At 38.1% G+C, this 15,301-nt stretch overlaps 1 protein-coding gene across 1 annotated transcript in view; it reads left to right on the top strand.

Moving 5' to 3' along the window:
- MYH15 (myosin heavy chain 15) overlaps positions 1–15,301 on the top strand; it is a 139,295-nt gene that overhangs the window by 67,969 nt on the left and 56,025 nt on the right. The window contains 8 exon segments of the mRNA XM_057488601.1: positions 198–444; positions 3,657–3,912; positions 4,963–5,139; positions 6,779–6,977; positions 11,129–11,240; positions 13,211–13,267; positions 13,270–13,319; positions 13,321–13,558. Of these exon segments, the coding sequence (XP_057344584.1) occupies positions 198–444; positions 3,657–3,912; positions 4,963–5,139; positions 6,779–6,977; positions 11,129–11,240; positions 13,211–13,267; positions 13,270–13,319; positions 13,321–13,558 (1,336 nt within the window).

The following is a 15,301-nucleotide window of genomic DNA, read 5'->3' as shown; positions in this document are numbered from 1 at the left end:
GTCCACAATATTGCTAACCTCAGAAGTACCTCATAGGGCTTTTGCCAGAATCAAATGAGAACCCAGATGTAGAAGTGCTTTGAAGACTAATGGGAATGTATAATGACTCCTAAAAAGATGTGCTTATTGAGGATCTTAACTTGGAAAATAACTTGCTGTCTGGCTTACTTGTTTTTATTTTTTCTTTCCTGATTTAGGGATGCACTTCTTTTGATCCAGTGGCACACAAGAGCTTTCATGGCTCTGAAGAACTGGCCCTGGATGAGGCTCTTCTTCAAGATCAAGCCTCCTGTGAAATCTGCCACAATGGGAAAGGAGATAGCAGGACTGAAGGACGAGTGTGTGCAAGTGCAAAAAGCCTTGGAGAAATTAGAATTTCAGAGGGCAAAGCAAGTCTCCCTCATCAGGGAAAAGAATGACCTGCTTTTCAGCTGCCGGCTGTGAGTAGCATCACCATTTGTTCTTCAAATCAAGGTTTTAATTAGATTCCCTTGTTTTGTAGGCAGTGTGATTTGAAAGAAAATGTTTTGTAGGCACATGTTTTTCAAATACTGTAGATTTTCATCAAACACAATGATAACACTTAATGGACACTTTGCTTCATAGTGAAGTGATTTCATTGGTGGGGTATCTTTGAAAAAAGGGACAAACTATTAAATGGGTTTTAACTATATAAAACATCACAATCTATCATGGGAGCCAGGAAACTCTGGGCCTTAATTTAAATTCTGTATGTAGTCCGTGACCCATTAGCAAATCAAACGGCGGGATTGTATTAGGTCCTGAGAAAAGCTTTACTGACATCTTCAGGATTATTGCAGTATTCTTGTAGTTGCTTTCCTGATTTGGGTCCCCCTACTTCTCCTTCCCCAGTCCAAATCAACATTACTAATCAGTGGAGTTCCTAAAACAGCAGTTTTCAACATTGGCTTTGCACCAAACTCATTTGTGAAGCACTAAAAAGTGAAAAGATGCCTACACCCCACTCTCAGATATTTTGATTAAGCAGTCTCTGTGTGGGTCTAAATTATCTGTATGGGGATTCTGATGCCTAGTCAGGATTGAGAACGATTGTGTTTAACAATCTCATGTTGCTTCTCTAATGAATAAGCTGCAGATCCTCCTAGACATCAAACCCTCAGCCCTGGCATTCCAGCCTCCATCTGCAATCTGACGCCAATGTGCTGTTACTCCCTTTCACATTCCTCCTCTCCAGCCCTTGTGACTACTGTATCCCCAAATATCCCAAAGACAGGGATGAAATTTTAGCCACTGTTATTGTATTTTCCACCTCACTTAGCACAGTGCTCAGTTTAAAAATTCTGGGTCCAAATCCAATTATATAAATAAAAGCTTTTCCTGCTTTTTGAGCTAAATGAAAACAGAGAAAACTTAAATAGTTAGTCTGATCCAAGTTATTCTTTGATTTTTGTAGCTGTGCTATCCATCAGTGTTCCAATAGGCCATATTTTACTTAAGAATTTATACCCAGACCCACATTTCTGATACCTATTGAGTATAGCAGTGATTCTAGAACTGTAGTATAGATCAGCCTCATCTGGATGCTTGTTAGGAGCACAAATTCCTGGCCCTTACTCTAACAGACCTTAAGATCCATACTATGAGTACCACAGTTTGTGATACCATATTTTGTCTGGCACATGGTAAAGAATCAGTATGAAGAGCGTGAGAAACACAGGGAGGCCAGTTCCAGGCCAAACCCACAAAGGCTGAGATGTGTTCAGAATGTAACTAAGATTAAAAAGTTAACGAAGTGTAGGGAAAATGGAAGTTCCTATGGCCAGGATCCTCACCTGACCCTAAACTACTTGATGATGTAACTGGTCTACTGCTAGGCTAATGCTTCCACACCCCTTAGCAGTGAGCTATTCCTGACTGAGTCACTATATAAAGAGCTCTGCCCACTGTTCTGGGTGGAAGCAGAGATGGAGGTGGATTACAGACCTGCAGACTGCTGGATGCAGACATAATTCTAGTGCTTGACCTACTGCTGTCAGAATAAAGCTGGGTATGAACCCTTTTACTCCAAGAATGTTTGGTTGTCACTTCTCAGTCTCACCATAGTGAACTTGCCAGGGGCTGAAACCCTCAGGTAAGACATAGAGCTGTGAAATATTTTATCATCATTTATTTTTAAGGGACAGAGCTAAACACAGTAGAGATTGATAAAACCAAGATTCTTTAAAAATCATTCACTTAGCCAAAATACCAGCAGAACTGAGTACGTGAGAGAAAAACTGCCATTGGGGAAATGGTGCTCTTCCTGTTAAGCTGCCACACCACTGCTCAGCTGGCCTCCAAATCCTGCTGCCACAGTTAATGAAGGGATTAGTGATGGTCGACTGGACTGTCCTCTTCATTCAGTGATGGTGGCAGGTCCCACATACAGAATAGAATAGAGCAAACTGTTCTGCTTGTCAACCTGGCGTGAACTAAGATCAAATGTCCCCATTACTTCCCAGACATTGGAAGTTTCTCTGATCTGCATGGAACCTTCTGGTTTTGACTTTTTTGTTTATAATTTAGCCTTTCTCTTTGGGTCCTCAGTGATGTTGGAGAATTACTATCATATGCCTCCCTCATCTGTTATTGGGCAGAGAGCCACCTCTTGCCAGGAGCTAGCCAGAAACCAATGGCCTAGATTTTATTTTTTTCTGCTCTTGACCTGAGGAGGTGAAACAGCTTAAGCCTAGGCAAACAGATAGCTAATAAATTGACCAAAGTGGCATATTGCAGAGGATGTATGAAGTCTAGAGATGGAAGATGGAGATGTGTGTGAAGTTGTGTTGCCAGAAGACCTACGATAATTAAGAACTTGCTGACAAAGGAGAGGTTTTATTTAGCCCCAAAAAAAGACAAATGAGAGGGGTTCAAAGTCATATAAGATGTGCTTTTGTAGCAAAAAGCAATTGACTTCAGTTTTTACTTGACCCATAACACAGGAACAGTGGGTCACTCCATCTGAAAGGATAAAAGCAAAGAGTATTTTATGTGTATAACTTGTGAACTTTATTACTTGCAAAATCATTGAGGAAAATATTTTATTTGGAAATAATAGTGGGATATAGTTAGTGACTTGTAAGTAAACATGAATTCTAAATTCAGCCTATGAATAAAAAACATACAGTTCAGCCCTATTTATGAAAAGATATCTAAATGTATTAAACAAATGCACCAGATTACTTATAATAATATTATATATCTTCTGTTGTCTGAGGGAACCCTGCTTTTTAAAAGTCTGTATTCTGAGCAGGTATCAACCTCAAACTATATAGCCATGGAGATGCTTCCCGAAGCTGTGATTTAAGCAGTATACCACTGATTTTGGGAGGCCTGCTAGCTCCTTTAGGCCACTGGGATTCTATTAAGTGCATTAGAAAAGGTACTCTAATCTACTGAATGGCATGAAAGATCAAAAGCCCCTCCAAGCAAAGCAACTCCTCCACTTCTGGACACTTGTCGACAATAGGATCAGGGAACTGGGAATATTATTTCAACTGCTTAGGTAAGGTTGGTGAAAGTGCTGGGCAGAGGGCAGGCAATTATCTCTTTGCTGTGTGTTAAGCTGCATTTTCATCTAGCTGATAAATTATGTCCAGCTGTTGGCAACAATTTTCTCCTGATCATGGCAGGAGCAAGAGACCCTGGCAAATGTTGAAGAGCAGTGCGAATCGCTGATTAAATCCAAGATCCAGCTGGAGGCCAGAGCCAGGGTGCTGTCTGTGCAGGTGGAGGAAGAAGAGGAGATAAATTCTGAGTTGACTGCCAGGGGGCAGAAGCTTGAAGATGAATGTTCTGAGTTGAAGAAAGAAATCGATGACCTGGAAACAATACTGGTGAAGTCGGAGAAGGAGAAGCGTGCTACAGGGCACAAGGTACTTTTTCTATAATGTTAGGAAGGCCTGGATGCCTGAATTCCTCTCCCAGTCAGGCTTAGGTACCAGACTTGCTCTGTGTAAATTAATTAACATGGTGGCCTGCAACTTTGTAGCACTGGGAGTCAGACCTGGCATAAAATGAAGGGGCAGATGAACTATGCTGTCCCCATTCAAATTTCCAATTCCAATTCATGGAACCCCACTTAATCTCTGAAGTGAAACATTTTCATTCATTCTAATCTTATTGCATCTGAAATCTAATAGAAAAGAGCAAAATGGTTTCACTGGGCCTCTAAGTATCTGGTTTTGGAAGGAGAACAATGTGATGCCGGTTACTGAAAGGTGATTTGATATGTCCAAATCCCCAGCTCTGTCACTGACTTGGAGTTTGACTTCGAAAATGTCACTTTAATTCCAGTTTAGGAGTTTAATATTTTGTTCATTTCAGATGAGGGTTTTAACCTGCATATCTGTGTATGGACTGAAGTTAGCAAAGGAGTCTGTGTCAAACCTCTGATATACAGCTAATCGCCAGAATGACACAGTAATTTTGGAAGCTGATTATATAGCCACTCCTGTGCCATTGGTTCCCCTTCATAAAAAAAGAACACATGGGCCTGAGATCGCTGGTTTTCATTTTTGCATATTTTATCAGCTGGAACTCTTCTTTGCCCGTTGCTTGGGATATTAAGGCAGAACAAGACTACTGCGTGTCCCTTGCATACTCAAAAGAAAGCTAAATTGACCTAGTGGTATTCTTATCATACAATAATATGACAGTCTGAGAACTGGCCGTCCAATGATCTGTACTGATATGTGATTGACCAGAATACCCCATTCCCTGACAATGACAAATAACAGATCTTTTGTGTCTGTGTGTAAGAAAATGTGAATTTAGAGTGTATAAAAGTGTTTCAGGAATTTGGCTGAATTCGGTTCTTTATGATGTTGGATACCTCCTGAGATTTTTTTGTGCTAGAAAACAGAGAAGACTGCTGTTGGTGTCATGCCCAGCCTTCCAATGGCAATTCTTATGAAGCTGCCCCTATCTTTTTCTCACAAGTCAAGAACATGACTGAGGAAGTAGAGCCTGTAAATGATAACAGCAAACTTAACAGAGCAGCCAAGATCATGCAGGAGAACCATCGACAGACCCTGGATGATCTGCCCACAGAGGAGGAGAAGCTCAGCAACCTGAGCCAGGCCAAGCTGAAGTCGGAACAGCAAGTAGATAAGTTAGGTGATGATATGATATGTCTAGCTAGTTAGCTATCGGTCCACATATATACAGTCTTCCAATTTTTACTTAGTTAACTTATCTTGATAATTTCATGAAAACTAGTAGCATGCTATGTTTCCTTTATTATTTAGAAATAGAGGTGTTTTTTTCTTTCTTAACATGCACTGAACCACTATACAGTATAAGAGAATCCCCAGCATGGAATCTGTCGGTTTTTAAATGCAATTTTCATATAGCCAGGACAGTGGGAGAAGAGCATTGAGATGAATTGTGCAGGGTTATCACTGTGGGTGGCTGAATTTTCCCCACAACTCCCACAGAACCTGGTATTTTGACACACAAGTATGTTGGTACTCTCTTTGATGTTGGCATTGAAGGATGAGTTTCAAGGCTCTGTTGTGTCTCCAGTGGTGTGCTGAGATTTATTTATAGTTGAAAGAATATGTAAATCACAAGGTGTATTCTACTTACACTATTGGAAAATATGTATAAGATGCTAAAGGCGGTTGCCCCTGTTCTGCCTCCAAACACCATGTGAAATAAAGATGCTTCAGACAGTCTCACTGCGTAGCTTCATGATTCCGCCTTCCCCACCACCCCACTCCAGCCAGCTGGCATAGTGCACGCATTCATTCTCGTACGAGCCCCAAAAGTTCAGCCTTTGTAAAAGTACTGACAAGGTAGGCTTTTTTTCCTTTAAATCTGTTGCCTTTTCCTCATGCCTATCAATTTCCTCTATTACCTATTAGTTGTCCCACTTTTCTTCCTATTAACTGATTGTGTGTCCTTTCATGTGAGAATTTATTGGTGTTTGTGTGAGTACACACACACAGACACACACACACACACACACACTGTCATATACTTCTCTCTTAGAGTTCATCTACTTTCAGATTTTTATATACAGCTTCTCCAAGTTCTTCCTCCTTCTATTTGAATTTCATCTCTTTTGCTGAATATAGGAAATACATCTTCTATTGCTGGAGAGGGAACATACAAGGAATAAATAGCCTATGGTAACTGTTATCTAGCCTCCTGCTAAACTCACCTGGGTATGATTGTTGGTAATACAAAACGGAATGTTCTACCTTGGTGGAGTACAAGAATATGACATAATGTATGGTACCTCTAAGAGGAGGGTGCCAAGATGGTGAAGGAGGTTTGGAAGTCATGCCAAGTGAGACATCTTTGAAAGGGCCAGTGATACTAAGTTGGAAGACTCGGGACAGCTGTCCAATATTCATGGATGATCATGGGGAAACAAATTTTCTTGGTGTTGCTTCAGGGAGCAGACCTTAGAGAGTATCTTGGCTTCTTATGAAGAAACACTCTTGAGTAAATGGACTTACCCACCCATGAAATGAACTGCCATGTGGGGAAGTGGTCTTCCCATCACTAGAAAATGATCGACCAAGGGCTCACTGGCCATTTATTATTGGTTCCTTTCTTAGAATAGAACTCATATTCCTTAATCTCCAAAGTTTTCTTCTATCACTCTGGTTTCTAGATTCTTTTGTTATCCTATTGATGCATGCAATATTTATTTTAAAACATCTGCGTAACTAGGTATTGTTTACACATTCTGTGCCTGTTTTCTTCTTTCTTTTTCCAGAAGGTAAGTAGTTAATGGACACTCTAGTGAAGTATGAACATTACCTATTTATTTGGCTAAATGATATCTCTTTTTGTCAGCTTGAGGGTGCCGTTGAGCAGGAGAAGAAAGCAAGAATGAACTGTGAAAGGGAGAAGAGCAAACTGGATAGTGATTTAAAGATGAACCGTGAGGGGCTGGGGCACCTGGAGAGGAGCCAGCTGCAGCTTGAAGAGAAGCCGAGGAAGTATGCCACCCTCTTGTTGCCAGAGATTTTGGGAGACCTTGTACTGGAAGGAACAGCTCTCTCCTGTCATTTACCCTCTGACCCATGATTCCAGGGCCAGATGAGATGTCTCAAGACCTGAAGGAGAAGATAACAAGCCTAGGAAATGGATTTTTGTTTTTTTGGACTTTATGAATATACTCTCTGTTTACAACTATATAAAAATGTAGAAGAAAATACCTGTGAAGGCATCTGCTTAGCAGATGGGAATGAAAGATATAAGACTTAATGAGCTGTGCATTATTGCAATTTGAGGCTACAAGTCAAAATATAAAAATGGTTCACTTCTTTTTCTCATGATGGGATCAATGACATAAAAAAAAAAAGAAAAATAATTTAAAATTTCAAAACTACTTGTTTGCCATATAGAACTTCATTAACTATACTTACATAGCTTTTCTTGTTTTAGGTCAAATAATTTACTTTATAAATATTAAACTTTAAAATTTAAAGCAAAGCATAACAGTGATCAAAATTAGCAGAACTTTCAGTTCACATGAATTCCTGAAACTCCGAGCAGACAGCCCTGCAGGTTAGTTTGACCTCTCCTGAGTGGATTTCTCACCTTGTTCCTTTTGTCTTCCTGTTTCTCTAGACTTTCTTCTCACCATGAGGGATTTTCCTTTTATTTGGAATAGACCAAATAAGAGGGGAAACAGTGAGGTCCAAGAGTAAGATGTGCCCAAGTTAAAGCTGGGAGTTTATCCATCCCTGGGACCCACAGTGCAAAAGGAAAGACAGGCAAGTGAGCAGCTATGAGCTGCTGGTTTTCCTGTTTATGTACATGAGTTGCCATTCGACATGCTTGTGGTCAGGCTTGATTAGTATTCTACTAATAAGTTACTGAACTTTATCAGTGTCAAGAAAAGATAAAGTAAGTAATCTTATGAATTGTGATGGAACAGTGAAAGGCAAGATGATGATAGAGTTCCCTTAGCCTTCAGTTTTGAAGATTGTATTTCAGTTTAGCAAAGTGAAAATGATCCTCCAGGCCCTCATAGGCCACAAATCAAAGAGCTCTGGTATTTTAGAAAACCCATGTTTTCAGGAAGTTATAACCTCATTGTAAAACCTTTTCTCTAAAGGGGTCTATCTATACAGAAACTCAATAGGTGATACAGGTGGCATTTCAAATTAGTGATGACAGGATAGGATACTTAATAAATAGTGCTGAGATTATTAGCTATTTGTTTTCTGAGGTAAAAGTTAAGTTTCTACCCCATATTATTCATACACACAAAATCAAGTTATACTGAAGAACTAAATGTAAAAGCAAAGCTGTAAAACCATTAGAAGATGCAGTATTATTCACAATAGTTGAGATATGTAAAAAACCTAAATGTCCATTGCTGGATGAATGAATAGAGGAAATGGGGTATAAACATATAATGGAATCTTATTCAGCCTTTAAAAAGAAGGAAATCATGTCATACATGACAACATAGATGGACCTGGAAGACATTATACTAGTGAAAGAAGGCAATCACAGAAAACAGTATGGAGTACCTAACATGGCTGAGCTCAGAAGAGAAATAGAGAGTAGAATGGTAATTGTCAGGGGCTGGAGTGAAGGGAAAATTGGGTATCGCTATCCAACCTGAATAAAATTTCAGTTAATGCAAGATGACTAAGTACCTATAGTTAACATTACTGTACTGTGTACCTCAGTATTTGTTAAGAAGGTAGATATCATGTTAAATGTTCTTATAATAAAAACAGCAAAAACTATTAGGTGATAACGTAAGTGGTAAGTCTTAGGAAATGGGCAGGTTAAGTCTTCTTGAATAAGTGGCAAAAGCCAAAGCATCAAAGGAGTATCTTGATAAATTGGACACCACATTTTAAAGCATTCATGTGACAAAAGCCGACATAAATGAGACTGTGACAAGTTATAAAGTGGAAGAAATACTTTCAACAGATATAAGAAAATAAATATCAGGAATATAAAAGAGTATCTATAATTCTATGAACAACCTAGTAGAATAATGAGCAAAGAACACAAACAAGTAGCTTATTCGGTTTACTGGCCATATTTATTTATATATTTTCCCCATGACTTATTTATTTTAAAATTAGAAGTTTGTACCTCTTTACCCCCATCTCCTATTTTGCTCACCCCAGCCCCTTTCCCTATGACAACCACCCATTCTCTGTGTATATGAGTCTGCTTCTGTTTTGTGTTCTCATTTGTTTTAATTTTTAGATTCCACATATAAGTGAAATAAGGTATTTGTCTTATTTCACTTAGCATAATACCATCTAGGTCCATCCATGTTATTACAAATGGCAAGATTTCATTCTCTTTTATGGCTGACTAATACTCCATTGTGTATATGTACCACATCTTCTTTATCCATTCATCTATTGATGGACACTTAGGTTTCTTTCATATCTTGTCTATTGTAAGTAAATGCAATAAACAGGGTGCACCTATATTTTCAAATCAATGATTTTGTTTTCCCTGGGTAAATTCCCAGAGTTAATTACTGGGTCACATGGTATATCTTTTTAATTTCTTGAGGACCCTCCATACTGTTTTCCACAGTGGCTGCACCAATCTACATTCCCAACAACAGTGCACAAGGATTTCATTTTCTCCACATCCTTGTCATAACTTGTTATTTCTTGTCTTTTTGATACTAGCCATTCTGACTGGTGGGAGGTGAAATCTCACTGTGGTTTTGATGTGTATTTCCCTGGTGATTAGTAATGTTGAGCCTATTTTCATGTGTGGGCCATCTGTATGTCTCTGGAAAAATGTCTATTAAGGTCCTCTGCATATTTATTAATTGGATTATTTGGGGTTTTTTGGTGTTGAGTGGTATAAGTTTTTTATATATTTTGGATATTAACCCCTTGCTGAATATATCATTTGCAAACATATCATTCAGTAGTTGCCTTTTCATTTTGTTGATGGCTACCTTTGCTGTGCAGAAGCTGTTAGTTTGACGTAGTCCCACTTGTTTAGTTTTGCTTTTGTTTCCCTTGCTTGGGGAGATGTATCTAGAAAAAAAATTACTAAATGCTTATGTTAATGAGTTTACTGCCTGTTTTCTTTTAGGAGTTTTATGTTTTCAGGTCTTACATTTGGGTCTTTAATCCATTTTGAATTTATTTTTGTGTATGGTGTAAAATAATGGTCCAGTTTCATTCTTTTCATGTAGCTGTCCAGTTTTCCCAGCACCATTTATTGAAGAGACTATCTTTTCCCATTTTTTATTCTTGCCTTTGCCTCCTTCATCTTATATTAACTGACTATAGAATTGTATATTCTCAATTCTGTTTCATTGATCTATATGTCTGTTTTTATGCCAGGATGGCACTGTTTTGAGTGGTCATTTTTAGATCCACATAGTTGATGTTATCTCACTAATAAAGAAGGACATACAGAATAAAACAGCAACATACTAGTCTATTTTTTCATATTAGGAAAAATTAAGAATTATGCTAATATTAAATATAAACATAGAGAAATAATCTCACACTGCTTTTGGAGGGCAAAGAGCAGGGTTGTACATTTTTAGGCATACAACTGATACCTGACCCAGCACTTCCCTGCTTAGCATTCACCCTAGAGAAACACATGTACACAAGGGGTATGTATTTAAATGGTGTTATTTATAAAAGCAAAATAATTGGGAAAAGCCTAAGTGCTTATTAATGGCAAAATAGATGAACTACAGGATATCTAAATCATGGAATAGTATTCTGGAATAGTCACAATTAATTTTTAAATGAAGTAACTTATGTGTGGGCCAACATGGAAAAATCTCCCATGAATTATTGGGTTAAAAGTAAATTAACAGAACTATAATTTCAAATGTATACAATATTATACCTTTCACAGTAAAGAAAATGAAACTATTTTTACTTGTATAGAAACACAAACATATGTCAATACTTAGAAAAATGTCTGGATACTGAAAATGGTGGTTACCTCTAGGGAAGGAACAGAGATAGGACATAATAGCCAAGGAAATGTCAGATATAGATGTAGTGGTTGAATTTTTACAATGAGAACAAATCCATGTGTTATTACTGAAATTTTAAAAATATTTAAACAAAATGTTATTACTTTGAACAGTTCCATTTGACACCTTCTTCCCTAACAGGAAAGAATTAGGAATGAATCAGATGAATTCAAAGGTGGAAAATGAGACAGGCCTGGTGGTTCAACTTCAGAAAATGGTTAAAGAGCTTTAGGTAATCATTTGTCAGATCCCTGTGTGCACCTGTATTTAGATACACAGGTGATGGTGCTTCAGTGACAAATGCTCCGCCAAGGTCTCCATACCCTTAGCCAACTATAGGCAGAGGCTGCAAAGAGCATTATGAAGGCAGACTGGCATTCCACAGATGTATGACTTAGGAAGTTACTTTTTAAGCTTAAATTTCCCTATCCTAAGAATATTAAAAACAAATAGCTCATTTGTTGTATGTTTGTCCTGAACTAGGCATTGTGCGAAAATCCTGGACGTATATTTTTTCACTCATTAATCCTCCCAACAACCTAGGAGCTGAAATTATTAACTGCAACAATCCATCAGAGTGGTAAACACTGTGCCTGATCCATGGTAGTAAGCATTCAGTGTTAGCAATTTAGTTTTTTATGATGGTTAATCTTTGTGATTAGAAGGCAATTATGCTGAAAATCTGTTTTGTAGCTACTTACAGCCTCAAAACATTATTTGATAATGGGAAGCTATTTGTAAATTTAAGACCATGGACTGTTTTATATTATATGACCATGTTACAAAGTAATATAAATAAATGTATATGTATACATATAATTCCTCACATACATGTACAGATGAATGTTTTTCTTTTGGAGCTAAATACATTTCTCAATAGTGTAACCATTATTCAAAATAATTTCAGAACCCCTTTCTGATAATTCACTTCTGAGACATTTTGAGCCAAATAAGAAAACCAGTCTCAATGCTTTATGGAGATGCTTTTAAAAACAGTTTTAATGTCTATACAATTATCTATCACATTCACCGCGCTTGACTTCAAATGGCACTTGACTTTATCCAAAAAGTTTCAATTTATCAAAAAGGCAATTTTTCTTATCTTCATGATTTTAAAAGTGCTCTAAAGATTATTTCTGAAGAAATATTTCCAAAATGTTTGGTTCAGTGACAGTATTGTTTGGGATAAAGGTATAGGATGTCAAGATAACTAGTTGGAAGAGGAGTCATATTTATTCAGATATGGAGATTCTAATTTTTTTGTATTTTCTCTCTCACAACTTATTTATAGATCTGATATCCTGCATATAGGATATGATCTACAAAGTAGCATCCTCTAAGCCATGGTATGCTTATTTAATGGAAAGGAAAGCATATTTTAAAATAGATCCTATCTTTTGCCCCTCTCCCTTAACCTATGTCTAGTTATTTTAGATGGTGTGAGTGACTATCAGTGGCTTTACTGCAATGGACTACAATGATGCTATCAAGATATGTTGAGCTATTTGCCCTACACTAAAAGAGCTTTGGGTTCTGTGAGTTCTTATCATGACTTTGTCTAATACTTTTGCCCCTTGTGATTACAATTCACTTTAGTAGCCCCATTCTCCACCAATTCTAATTTGTTACTTCAGATCTCCTGGTACTTAAAATCACTGCAGAATGAAAAACCAAGTAATCAATTATGTCAGAATTGTGTATAAAGTGAAATTGATGCTGCTTCTTATGAGTAAATTGCTTGAACTGGGAAATATTCTCTCTATTGATCAGTTTTTGCCCAAGTTCTCAAGAGTTAAGACTGTCAGGTAAACAAATTCCAGATGAGTGAGGTATTGTATATAAAATTCATCACGTTATTTTTTATATACTTGTTTAAGATGTTTCTCTTGTTACGTGAAAGATGTTTCCTATTCATTTGGAAAGTGGTTTTTACTGAGATTTCACCTGCATATATTTAATTCAATGAAATGGTTCATTGTTAAGGGCTTGGAGATCTAGAGGAACTGCAAATTTTAATTCTGGTCTTTCCTGATTTGGAGCAATTCATTTAATTTCTGTGTATTCTATCTGCCTTATAAAATGGGAAGCAAAAGTGTTATATTACTTTTCTTAGTTGTGAGAAATTTGAAAAAAAGATAGAGTAAAGCCCTTGAATATAAAATATGCTGTTAAGTGTTTAGTAAAAGTCAAAGAAATTACTTATTGCTACAAATTCAAACACAGGATTTGAAAGAGGCATTGGAAGCTGAAACAACCCCTTGACCCAAGGTAGAGAGGGAGGGGGAGCTGACCTCCTCCAGGGGCTGGGAGACTTGCATGAGAGGCTGGAGAGGCAGGGGCGCCAGTTTGGCTCAGCTGGAGATAACTGAGAAACAAAAAACAAAATTCCAGAAGCTTTGCGGAGGCATGGAAGAGGTCACACTGTCCTTTGAGGCAACTTCTGCCTCTTGGAAGAAGAGACATGCCACGCTCCCAGGCCAGGCAGAAGACCTATAGTAGGTGAAGCAGACATTGGAAAAAAACAAGAGTGACTTGCTGCTAGAAGTGGATGACATCCTGACCACAGCTAAGGTAAACATTCCTAAGCCCTCCTTGTGGACTCCAGAACATGGAAGTAGGTAGGGGAGGGGAAGGAAAAGAAAAATAAACCAGACTGGTGACTCAACATGTTTGCTAATGGAGGCTGCCGTTCCTCAGATTGACTAGATGAGGTCTAAGATCAGTGGTCATTGTTAAAGTCACATGGCTGTCACTGGAATGCAGGCTGACAGTGTCTTCTGGTTTACTGGAGTTCCGGTCCACATTTCTTATGCATCTGTGTGGTGGTGACATAAGTACCTGGCTGGAAGGTGAAGCCAGTAGCCCTGTACCTGGTGTGTTTCTTAAAGAATAGCTATGTGTCACACCTCCTTAAGGGTGGCTCCTAGGATTCTAGAGTCTTTCTGGACATATGGTGGGTGCAAAGAGCTTTGCTGAGAGGAGAAAACTATTTCTCCCTCATGTTCTCTGGCATCTCTTTGACCAGCCAGCATTAGAAGAAAGTTTCATCACAAGGTCTTTCTTCACTGAGCTCATTAAGCCATACACTGCAAGCTCTTCTATTAAATGACTATTATCGGATCACAAGTAATGGCCATCCTGCCCTCTGGTATTTGAGAGGAAGCTTACTTTAGGTTAAGCAGAGCAAATAGCTAGTGTCAAATTCTCCTTGGGAGCAGAATTTGTCAAGATATCTGAGCAAGAGGTAAACCAATAATAAAGCTTAATATTGGTGCACTGTGGCCAGAAAAAAATGTGGAATTTCTTCAGATTTTGAGTGGCTCCTAAATGTTTAACATTAATTCCCTTTAAAGACCACATTGAGTAGAAAGAAACATAACCACCAGCTTTTCCCACTCTTTCTCTCTATTACCCCTGCCATCCCACCCCCTAATTATCTTAGAATATAAATCTAATAAGGAGTTTCTCTTTCTCTACTCTCTTTTGTATTCTGCATTTTATATAGATTCCATCTTTCATTCAGCAATGAAAACATTCTCTCTCCATGCCCTGCAGGCTCCATTGGCCGTCCACAGAGTAGTTGAGGGCCTGGGAGTCCTCACTCTCTTCATAAGCTACTCTGCCTCTTGTTTATCCTCAGGAACTCTTCTCTTTCTGTATATTTTAGCAGGAAGTCATGTAGTCTTAACACTTCTGATCGGTTTGCCTTGATCCAGACTCATTAAGCATGGTGTCATGCTTACCAATTTCCTCTAGTATTTCACTGCTGTTCCAAAGTTCTTTGTTTTTTCTAGTCACTTTCTGTTTCATTTTATACAAAATCCTCCCTCAGATTCTAACCCTGCCTGTCTGAATCCTTCTTTTCAATAAATGGTGAGACCTAATTTATGAGATCAAGAACATTTAGTATAACTTTCCTCTTTACCTTATGTTATATTTTCCATTACACTCATCCATTTCTTTCCTTATTGTCTCCAGAAGTAAAATATTCTTCCACATAACCGTTATTCACCCATTCCAAAAATAAAAACAAACCAAGAAAGGCATCTCCTCAACTACCAGGAGATATTTTGACCGAAAAGCGAAGTCAGCTCATATCCACTTTACTCTGTCTCCTTGACCCGAGGGTATTGTTTTACTTAACCTATTGCTGTCTAACAAATTGTGGCTTAAGACAGCACTTTGTTATTCTTTCTTTTTGTTCTGGGGGTTCACAAGCTTAGCTCAGGTGGTGGTTGAAGTGTAGTCATCTTAGTCATGGGTTTACTCCCGTGTCTGATCCCCTAGTTGAGATAACTAGGATATCTGGGGACT

The sequence above is a fragment of the Manis pentadactyla genome, chromosome 1 (assembly GCF_030020395.1).
Source record: "Manis pentadactyla isolate mManPen7 chromosome 1, mManPen7.hap1, whole genome shotgun sequence".
Lineage (NCBI taxonomy): Eukaryota > Metazoa > Chordata > Mammalia > Pholidota > Manidae > Manis > Manis pentadactyla.
The sequence above is the reverse complement of the archived record's forward strand: the minus strand, read 5'-3'. Positions and strand labels throughout refer to the sequence as shown.